The sequence below is a fragment of the Sander vitreus genome, chromosome 1 (assembly GCF_031162955.1).
Source record: "Sander vitreus isolate 19-12246 chromosome 1, sanVit1, whole genome shotgun sequence".
Classification (NCBI taxonomy): domain Eukaryota; kingdom Metazoa; phylum Chordata; class Actinopteri; order Perciformes; family Percidae; genus Sander; species Sander vitreus.
Genome location: NC_135855.1, coordinates 28378531 through 28390630, shown reverse-complemented (window position 1 = coordinate 28390630; position 12100 = coordinate 28378531). Strand labels below are relative to the sequence as shown.

The 12100-nt window shown below is 38.9% G+C and overlaps 1 protein-coding gene across 1 annotated transcript in view; it reads left to right on the top strand.

The window, feature by feature from the left end:
- ush2a (Usher syndrome 2A (autosomal recessive, mild)) overlaps nt 1-12100 on the top strand; it is a 232310-nt gene that overhangs the window by 27358 nt on the left and 192852 nt on the right. Inside the window, 5 exon segments of the mRNA XM_078251541.1 lie at nt 547-682; nt 3535-3598; nt 4839-4940; nt 5128-5317; nt 9201-9415. Coding sequence (XP_078107667.1) covers nt 547-682; nt 3535-3598; nt 4839-4940; nt 5128-5317; nt 9201-9415 — 707 coding nt within the window.

Below are 12100 nucleotides of genomic sequence, written 5' to 3'. Positions count from 1 at the left end.
ACACACAGCAGCTGCCACTCTCTATGAGACATTGTGTGTTACAGCAGTAACCTGCTGCTAGGCCTTTACTGCTGCATCTGCCCCTTAGGCTGCTCCCTTACATGTACGTAGGTTCCACTGTGGCGCTCAGAGACTGTAATGGTATCCAATGATGCTTATATAAATGGTGATATATTAATTGATCATCTTTGTACTTTTTCCCTCCCAAAACCTGGTATACAGTTTACATAGATGCTATTAGACAAAATCAACAAAGGTTTTTTCAGAAAAAAAAACAAATCATACTATGTGACTGCTTGGGCCTTTCTCATCCTAATCAAATGTCCATGCTGCTCTGAAAAATGAAACAAACTGATTTATTGTTTATTGTGGTTAATTTTGATTGGTTGACATAGTGTAGCATTCACAGTTTGATGACACCTTTTGATTTGTTCCCACAGAAAATGTAGACTGTTCAATGCAGAAAGCTGAAAATACACATTAAATACAAAGCCTGAGTTCAAGCTGGTCAGCACAGACTTAGGTCTCACTCTGCCTGATTTTCAGGTCCATGACAGGCGTGTGAGTCTATTTCTGGATGGGCTTGAGGAGGATGGGACACCATTTGACACACAACCTCTGACCGCCAGGCTATCTGATATCAGCGAGGATGGTGCCATGTGGGTGGGACTCAGCTCCAATGGTAAAGATGTTTTATATATTTTTGACATGTGACAAGTTACATTGTTTTAAATCCAGATGATGATAAATGCTCAGATTCCTTAAAGAAATTTAAAATGGAGGTCAGTTCCAGTTACTGCCGGCCAAGGAATCATCGAGAATCTGTTATCAATTTTTTTTAAATGTTTAAAATTGCTGCAGAAAACTCAAATAAATGGGAGGACATTTGCTTTTCAGACTTGAAATCTTAAGAGGGACCACTGTCTTTTCTTCCCTCCAAGTGGAGAAAAATTACCACTTAGTTTATCTTCTATCTTTATTTAGTCTGTATATCTAAATATGGTGTCAAATGACTAATCCACCTTTATTCTCCTCCCAGCCTTTATCCCCCTTCAACTACACATATGTGATTGATTGGTGGTGCCTGGGAGCCATCTCAGTCAGTAGGAGAGAAATTGAGAGAAAATGATATCCGTTCATCTTCAGAGTGATAAACGAGTGTTTTTCTTCTCGTTTATCAGGCATTGATCCCTAGTTCACAGCAGGTAGTATCTGATCAGCTGAAGTTCACATCAGTGATTGTGATCAATGCAAGTGATTGGCTCAAGGGAGAGAGATGGAGTGTGTGTGTGTGTGTGTGTGTGTGTGTTAGTGAGTGAGTGAGTGTGTGTGGTTGAACCTGGGAGCTGTGTCTGGAATTCTGATCAGTTAATTGTATTATGAGATTGCTGATCAGATGTATTGATTAACAACTATGTCTGTTTTTGCCCTGCTAACTGAAAATAGTTTTTCTGATGAGTACAGTGAGAAGTTGTCAAGAGCAGAGCATTAAATGTCAACCACATTTTTAAAGTGGTCCGTCAGGATAGCTTGATTGGTTGTATCAAAAGTGGTAATAACAGAACAATAGTAACTTCTGAAAAGACCTATTTTGTGCAGTGGTTTCAAATCATGCTTGAGTTCAGATGGTCACAAATCAGTTCAGGATCAGCTCTAATTATTGCAGGGAGTGACACAAGAAGAAAAACAAAGAGTTGCGGGCAATAGGATACATACCTGTTGTTGTCAACTCTTGTTGTATGGAAAGGTACCTGGGCTGTGTGCAGCATAAAATTAGATTGCTGTTGCTCATAGCACGATGGACAAAGGCCAATAAAAGGCCTTTAAACAACGGGTATTTTTGTTGCATTGTAAACAGATACACCAGTTACTTCAGTGTTGTCTTTGTAATGTAAAGTGCTTTGAATAGAAGCTCTATATAAATGCAGTCCATTTACTATTTCTGATAAACTAGGTTGCTGTTACCTCCAGTAAACATGGGTTTCACCACAACTGTCATCAGTTCTAACAACACAAAAACAGAAGAGGAAATTGAGAGCGACGGATGGCAGAAACTGAAACACAGAGAGAGAAGACAGAGACCTACAAAGAGAAGAGAAAATTAAGGCTTACACCTTGCATCATCCCAGTAACAATAGGGAGAGTGCTTTTCAGAGGAAGGCATAATCCCATTTCCACACGCTAAAGAAATCCGGAGCCAAAGCCTAAGGCTGCACAACCACACACTGTTCGAACACACTTACATCCCATAACACTCTCTCTGTTTTACACACACATACACCCCTCCAACACACACTTTGTTTCTCTAAAGTAAGGATGTTTTTTGGAATACACACAGTAAAGCCTCTAACACACACACACACACACCTTCACAGACATGGCAGGGGTTCTGTCGATGCTCAGAGACGTTATCCGTCTTCTAAGAGTTGTTGTCAAACTAGACATAAGTTTGTTGGACACTAAAAGACTCCAGCTCTCTTTGGATCAGCATCATCGTCTGTGTGGGTCTCTTATGTTCTGTCCAACATTGTCACGTATGTAGGGTTGTGTGTGGAGATGAGTTGGGGGCTTGCCTGTGTTCATTTATGTGTTTGATGGTGTTTCTTGTGTGCAGTCCAGTATTCTCAAATGAGTCTGGACTTTGTGTACATATGTTTGAGATATTCCAGTTTATGTTTGCTTTGGTTTGGGAAAATGTTTTTTTGGGCTCTGAAAACTTGCTATAGGCATTAGGGCTGCACGATTCAGAAAATGTCACGATTTGATTAAATATCGATTTTCAGGCTCAAGATTCGATTCAAAAACGATTCTTGATTTAAAAAAACATTCACAGTATGTAAATGTAGTTACTTATCTCATGTGATTGCAGTAGGCATACAATTTAAAAAATTAGATTTTTGGAATTCTATGAATCGACTTTTAATCGGTAGAGCTTGAATCGCGATTCGAAAGTGAATCGATTTTTTTGCACACCCCTAATAGGCATTTTCTTCTTCAATCTTCTGACATTTATAGACCAAATGATATGAATAAACAGTGTATTTGGCAGGTTACTCAATAATGAAAATAATAGTTATTTGCAGCTAACTCCACCTGAATATCTACTTTTACAGTCTAGAAAATGGGTTTTAAAATGTCTATGTAAGGACCATCTACAAACAAGAATCACTTCAGTTAAAAACAGAGCGAGGAAACACTAATGAGTAAACCCTGTGAAGCACAGGGTTTTAGAAATACTTGGTTATGCTTATACAGACCTGTTTTGGCCCTGGCCTCAAATCAAGCTAATGAATTTGTCCTTATAATCCCTTCTGCTCTCTAGTGGAAGCAAAAGTAGACTGTGGCCGATCCTGTTTGGCTTTGTATCATGAACTTGGCCATTATAAGCAGCTGTGGGCAGCCTCACTTAGCTGCTATCAAGAAACTGATAAGATAATCTACTAAACACTGTGAAATCCTCTCACTCACTGCCTTCAGTACAGAGCCATTAACACCGTCTCTATGTTCTTTTCTCCTCTCTTTTCATCTCTCCAGGGTCTAATCAGTTCATTGGGCGAATGCAAGACTTTAGATTTTATCCTGCCACTCTGACCAACAGGTGAGTTTGATAGAGCGACAGGTAATAAGCAGCTATAGGGAGAGAAAGAGGGAGCAATAAAAGAAAGACCAAAGGAAATGAGTATTATAAAAGGAAAGGTTAGATGTGAAGGAAGGGAACCATGATTGACACAGGAAAAGGAAGGGAAGTGGAAGCTATAGATAGGTTAAGGGTAAGGATAAGGGAAGAAGGGAGAAAAATTAGGAGAAAAATAGACAGAGATACTTTATAGATTAAAGCAACAAGGGACGAGGAGCTGTATAGAGAGATAAAGGGAAAGATGGTTAGACGAAAGAAGGAGAAGGCTAATCGTTGCATCTTGAGATCCATACTGCTTCCAGAGGATTTTCCTGAGAATTCAATACGAAGCAATTAGTGTTTTGCTTACCAGTGATGTACTGCACACAGTGAGGACTTGGAGCTTACACGTTTCTCTCATCAAGATTGGGGTAAGACAAAATGAAAGATTGAGTTTTCAAATTATGCCTTTGATTTTCCACTTTGCACTAAATGTTCAGTCAAAGGCCCGTCAACAGGTGCCTTAAGGCTTTAGTGCGTAACTTTTTTATATTAATGAACATCCGTTACATTGAAGCCATTGCCAAATTAGTTGATACAAAGCTAGTTAGGACTATCAACTCCACAAAATTCTCTCTGTATTTCTTAGTATGGCTGTGTTTATAAAATGGTGTCATCCGGTGACTTTCGCACGCAGAAAATCGAGTGACGATAATTACCTCTTCTGAAGAGTACACCATGTTTTTTTAATCCTCTGTGTCCTCCTTGGTTACAAGCAACTGTGTGATTGAGGGGTGGGAGGGGCGATCACGGAAGGCTTTTATAATGTGGATGCGCTGATAGTTTTATTGTCATTACTTAGAATTCCTCATGGAAGCGGCAGAAACTACGCACTATAGCTTTAAGATTGTATCTCAACATATAAGTAATGACAAAGCCTTGTTTGGTCACTGTCATTTTTGTTCATCCTCATAATCACTGGACAGTTTATTTAGAGTTCATACCCCACATTTTGGGAATCCTTGTGTTTTTTTCAAAATGTTTTTCATTTATCTTTCTATATAAAACACAGCCGTGTAGTTTTTTTTATAAAAACTGCCAATGTTTAACTTTACTATAGTAAATGGTCCTTCCTCATCCCAGTTTAATATGCATAGGATTATATTTTGCTTCAGTGTTGTATTATAGTTCGATATTAGTCTGCTGTTTCTTTTTTTCACAGGGAAATAGTGGAGGTGTACTCAGGGGTCCTGCCCCAGCTCCATGCCCAGTCAGAGTGTCGCTGTCCTCCCAGTCACCCGAGAGTTCACCCTTTAGTTGTGAGGTACAGTATCACAACTTCATATATCTATAAAATAGTAGTTTTCAGTAGTTTAAATATTTGTGTATGTTGATGAGCCTGCCTTTTATTTCTCAATGTCTCACCCTGCAGTGTTACTGCTTAGAAATTGTAAAAGAAAAAAAGAATATACAGTTAAGATACCTTAAACTTAAACTTTCACTGTTGACAGATACTGCATTCCCAATGGTGTAGAGGACACAACCAATGACAGAGTCTTAAGACTCAACATTAATGCCCATCCACTCAGTTATATCAATGATCAGGACATGGGCACCACATGGCTTTCTAAGATCATGACTACAGAGGAAATGGATGAAGGAATCACTATTACTGTGGATTTGGCGAATGGACAATACCAGGTAACGCATCTAATAACGCACACACGCAACCAAGCACATACACACATTATTCCTCTATAATGGTAGACAGACGGATCGATGTGCAATAGTAACAACAACTACATTCACTGGTCTTTAAGTTCAGTTTGAAAGACCATTTTCAAGACTGTGTCAACAAAAATATCTGAGATTCTTCTGTAAATCTGTTTTTTTATTAGGTTGAGATGTGGTGACTAAATTTAGTCACCACCAGAGTTAATTAAATGTATCATTAAAGGTACAATATGTAATACTGACAGCTAGTGTTTAAAATAGTTACTGCAGTACAAATTAAAAATACTGGAGAGAGTCGTCTCCCCCGCCCCCTCCTCCCCAGACTCGAAGTTCACAGAGGTTGCCAGGCTGAGACCACAGCACCCACAACAATATTGCTAGACGCTTGTCTCACATAGCCAGACATTACTTCACAGCACAGCGGAGTAGCTAACGTTAGATGCTGGCTACATTGACAGTCATAAAAGCCTGTGCTCACGCGGAGCTCTGTACCCAACTGACAGACACACTTCCTAGGTTTCGAATTACGGTAGGAACCGCTAAAAACACAACAACCTCGCCTTCCTCTCCATCCGACGGACAGTGTTGGGAAGGATACTTTCAAAACATATTCCGTTACAGAATACATGCCCAAAAATGTAATTTGTAAAGTGTTACGTTACTCAATCTGAGTAACGTATTCGGAATACTTGGATTACTTCCACATTGAATTGCATTTTATAAGTGTAGGAATGCGGCCATCACATACAGCTTACTAAACAGGCCTATTCTGGTGTGTTCTTCTGTTCCAACTGGCTGAATGTGTACCTGAACAAGCAGATAGATTTTTGTATTTGTAGTCCTGAACTGCATACTACAAAAATCTAACCGCAGTCTAAGCTACCACGAGCTAATTTAGCTAACGTTAGCTAGCATGTCAAACGGGGCTAGTCAGTCTTTCAACGGCTCTGGGGCTAGTGAAATCAGCACATAGGAGAATGTAAAGTCGCACGTCAACTATAAATTGGTAAGGTGACCAGTAAAACTACAGCAGACGACTACCCTTGGCTAATTAAAAAAAATAACTTACTTTAAGATGCTTCTTCGGGTTGGAGGTGGAGTAATTTGGACGCTGAAAGGAGGTTGGTTGCTGGCGAGCAGAGGTTGCATTGCACAGTTATATTTCGTTCTCCCTGTTCTTTCTTTAATGCCAAATGCTGTTTGAATTTCCAAGATAGAAACACATTCCTGCCCTGGCTCTGTTGTGCCGGTTTTGGCTCCATCTCTACCTCTATGAGTGATCACTCAAATAGCTAATTTTTTCGTTTTCATATTGGAGCGTCTGGGAAATGCATGGAGTTTCCTTAATTTGAGAGTGAATAAACTCGTGAAACAGAGAAGTATCGTCATGTAATCCTTTGATTTCAACAATGTAACTGTATTCTAAATACCAACTATTTAAATTGTAACTGTAACGGAATACAGTTACTTATAAATTGTATTCTGAATACGTAACACCGGTACATGTATTCCGTTACTCCCCAACACTGCCGACGGACAGATACACTTCCTCGGCTTAGAATTATGGCAACAATCGCTAAACACACTGCAAACTCACGGTCCTCTCTTCCCGATTTACAGCCGCCCTCTCTTGGCTTAAAATATATCACCATTGTCGGCTTCGGCCGCTGAGCAGGCTACACTTTGTAAACAGCCGTAGTCCGCTTGCCTGGTCCTCCGGTAACGTTATTTACCTGGGGTTTGTTACGTCTCTGGTCGCGCAACTATTAGAAACATACAGTTTTAATTTTTAGGTCGGGTAGAATCTATCTCCGTTGATCCTGATGTTTGTTTGCTGCTTTCATTGCTGTACTAACGTTACAGCTGTAGCTCGCTGGGTTTACGTTTTTACAGGTAACGTTATATCTGGCAACCCAGCCTGGCTGTCAAACTGGGCAGCGGAAATTTCAAAAAGAGAAAATACTGGCATTAGCATTGTTGTCAGAAAAGATAGTATCTCAACTTAGCACGTTTCCTTAATATCTGATGACGCATTGGGGTCATTTTTGGATTTATTACAGTAAATATATTACATATTGGACCTTTAAATCAATCCACCAATCACTTGTCCTCTGTGGATGTGGATATTGTTATCCTGAAACTGCCATCAGCTGGTAGAGTGAGCTAGTAAAGATACCTATCAGGCTTTGGGTTTGATCCTTGCAATAGACAATGTGTATTCTGTTGACATATATTTGAACAACTTTGGACACTTACAACACTTTCACACACCAACTCTGTGTGTTATGCAGAAAGATGAACATACATGCAATCCACATTTCACACCATTGACCCCTTCAGACTGCTTGTATAGCTAATCCCTAGTTGTCGCCATTCTATCTAACAGAAGAATTTTCAGTCATTTTATATACTGTATGATAGGCTTGGGGGGGTATCTGTTTTTCATACCTTCATACCTTGACATTCACTGCTCATTCATTGTTAGCTACTTTGGTTTGAACAGTCAAAAATGAATTCTCTCAGAGCGTAAAGTAGAAATGGCCCGATACCATTTTTTGCTTCCCGATATCGAATCTGATACCTGAACTTGCGTATCGGCCGATACCGAGTACCGATCCGATACCAGTGTGTCATATATTTTATTATGTTTTAACAACTGTATTCTACTATCCCTGTATGGATGTGATATGATTTCTATCTTTGTTGTCGGTCTGGCTCAGGTTAAACTCTTTGTGAAAAATGAACAAACACAAACAATGAATGCCCCAGAACTTTCTTTTATTATCCAGTTTGACAGTCAGTTATAACGGAAAAATAACATAAATAAACTACTTTAACGTAGATTTTCTTTAGGGCTTTATTACATGGTATCGGATCGGTGCATAAACTCCAGTACTTCCCGATACTGATACCAGCGTTTTAGGCAATATCGGTGCCGATACCGATACTGGTATCGGCACATCTCTAGTGTAAAGTGGAAATGCTACATTACAAACACTGTATAGTATCTATCTGCTTACACCTATATGTGCAGTGGACAGTAGCTTCATCCTCTTCCTAAGCACTGCAGTGAGAGACAGACGGGGGCAGAGGGAGAGAGAGATATTGGGTTGTCAACACTCGAGCAGTCAAAGGACTCGTCCCTCTTCTCTCTGAAGTGTGTATGTGAGTGTGGGCAGGATTTTGGGAGCTGTCCTGACGTGGTAGCTTAACTCAAGTCCCCAGATAAAAGACACTTTCTGAAGTTCGGGTTGTGTGCGTGTATGTGTGTTTGTGTGTGGGGTGGGTTTGCGCAGTGGTGGTGGCTTAATGCACTCCCTGCTGTGTAACCCAGTGTCCCAGCCCACACTGTAGTGGGACAGATAACACTTGACACACATACCCACACCTACACACAGTGACACACATGGTTTATGTGTTATAGGAAACTGTGTGTATGTGTGTTGAATATGTGTGATGGCTGTCTGTTTTCAACTAAAACCATTAATTATCAAGTAATGACTCATGAGCAAAACAAAACTTTTATCATTTCAACAAGACTAACACTGCACAAGACCTGTCATTAAAATGGGATTTGTATTAATGCCAATACCATACTATTAAAAGTATTAACACATCTTAAAATGGCCTTAATATAATGTGATGCAAAACAATAACAGCTATTACTATGACCTCGAAAATTACTAAAGAGGTGAATAAATATGTCTGATACAGTGTCAACAAAAACTGAACACCACCATGGTAGGATGTACTGCATGCCTGTTGTTTTGGATTGCTGTGCATTGTACAGCTTTACCTGTATTGCAAATGTGGTTATATTGATGCTAACTTGTACCCCTCTCTCCTCCAGATATTCCATGTTATAGTACAATTTGGGGGGCTCTTGCCTGAGTCAGTTCTGATCCAAAGACAGATGCTTTACCTCACAGAATTTCAGAGTGGCACCACCACAGAACAGCCCTGGTTGGACTGGCAATATATGGCCAGAAACTGCACCGTGTTTCAAATGCAGAACAACGGGCCTTTACTGAGACCAGATTCAGTCAACTGTCTGCAGCTGCCCAGGTAGGTACCATGTGTTAACGGGTGAGCAGATGTGGAAAATAGTCAATATTATTGACCTAACTGTAAAAAGAGAAACGAATATTGTATACTGTACATATATATATGTTTACACAATTTGAGAAATCAATTTAAAACGCCCAAAATGTTTTTCTTATCTTCTGATATGCTGCAGCACTAATATGAAAACTAAAAGCTCAATTGAGATGATTATGTGTGTATCCAAAATAGATGCTCTAAGCTTAAAATCCGTTCATGAAAAGTTTACATTTCTAACTGGACATCAACTGGACAATAGCACATTATAGCCATTAATCATGTGGGGAATAAGAGAGGGCAAACACATATGTAGTGACTTGCAGGAGGCTCAGCACTGTTCAACACAGTTTTTGTCATTTACTGTGTCATTAGTCAGATGAAGATAAAGACATCACTGGCCACAGATTGATCATCCCATTTCAAACGGCATTGAATCAATTAAATAAAAATAAATTAAAAATGAACTGCTCAAGCAGTCTGTTATTCTGTTTTAGGCACTCTCCCCAGAACAGAACCATATGTTCTCTGTATTCTGTTGGGTAGTCATGGCTTCTTTAGGGCAGAGGAGATTACACAGAAATTACTGGCAAGACTAAATAAAGAAGTATATGAACACTCACAAACACATATAAACGCACATTTATGCACGCACACATTTGTGTGTGTTAGTACATGCACAAAACAAATCAAAAGAAATCAAAGGAAGTCAGACACATACCCACATAGACACATATTACACACATATAGAGTTAACACACACACTCTGGCACTCTCACAGTGACTAGGTTTATAAAGCTAACCACCTACAGCGCTGCCTTGGCACATGACCTGGCCTTGGAACATAGTCTTAACATACACACACAAACTCACACATTAAATTTTGGCATAGCTGCTTGTTTCAAGGCCTTGGTTGGCGCTAGATAGAAAGAACAGATATGAATAGATTACAGATTATGTAGTCATTGCTTATTTTTCACTTGACTGACGAATGATATCACATACAGCCTGGCACAGTTATACGTATTAGTTAAATTGGCATGAGAGCAATTGAACCTCACATTGGCAACATAATAACACGCTCTGTGACATTAGTAGTTGATAATTATATCAAAAAGAGCACTGTCTCGATCTTTCAAGATTTATGTTTTTTTTTCTTCTTTTTTTTATCTCGCAAGATTCATTTAATCCCACAAGAGACATTGTGTCCTCTGAGGCCGCTGGCGTGTCTGGCAAGATCATTTCAAGCATGCCTCAGTCATTTTAGGTGTTTTCATACAAGTCAATTACAGTACTGCTTCAGGTAAACAGGTATTTTTGTGAGATGAACAGCATTGCCCAGAGCAACAGAAGGCAAGTGAGAGCTGGAACATAATTAATTTAGATACAAGTTGATCTATTGCGGACATTTAAATTGTTCTTATTTCAGTAGTGGGGTCTCTTTTTCCCTTAGCTATAACTATAACAATAAAACAAGTATGTATGGTGCTCTGAAATTCAACAAATACAGCTGTAGTATTGCTGTCAATTCACAGTTCATTGGAAAGAAAAACTATCTCAACAAAATGTCTACAATAGAATTTCTACAATATTGTTCCCTGGTTTTGGTTTGTGCTTTGGGTTCTGGCTGACATGTGAGCTGCATATAAATATCATATATATATATATATATATATATATATATATAAATTAGGGCGGTCAAAATAATGCGTTAATTTCGATTAATTAATCTGAGAACAAATAACGCGTTAAAAAATAACGCAGATTAATCCATTCCATATTGACGTTTGACCCGGAGCCGTTCTAGCCACCATTGGACTGTAAAATGAAGGAGGGAGACGAGAATGTTCTGCCTGGATTATTAATTGGAACATTTACTTGTAAAAATCTTCTTCCTGCCAACCCTGGCTACCGAAATCTGGTGCCACTGATATGTCTGCGCTTCTCTCTGATGCTCTGAAACACAAACACCGCTGCACATGACGCTAGTTAACACTATACTCGACAGCAGCTAACGTTAGCCTACCGCTAGCTAGTAGCTGGATTAAACACGGTTAAAATGCTAACAGCTAACACTAAACGGTGTAAAGTTTGACTGTGTTTTACTGTAGAGGATTCAACAACAACAACAATCTGTAGCTGCCGTCGGAAAAACAACACAGACGGTGCGTTCAATGAAACTGGTAAACTACAGCCTCGTGGTGCATTTGAAGTTATTGTAAATGTCCTTTTCCCATCTGATGGTTCAACAGCAATTTACTACTGAAATTAGTTATTGTTATTGTTATACATTATTATTAAATCCTTTCATTTTGACCATATGGCCTTAGCAAAAAACAAGCCGTTCTTTAATGCCACCAACTGTTGTTTAGTACCCTTTTTTTTTTCTTTTCTTTTTTTACTTTCTTAAAAAGTATCGGTTCAGGCACCGTTAATTATGTATGCGATTAATTTCGATTAATTAATCACAGAGTATGTAATTAATTAGATTACATTTTTTAATCGATTGACAGCCCTAATATATATATATATATTATATATAGGTATATTATATATAAATACAACATATGTAAAGTTATGTTATGTTTCATATCATATCATAACATAACTTTATATGAAGCAGGGGTCTTCAATGTTTTTTCAATGTTTTTT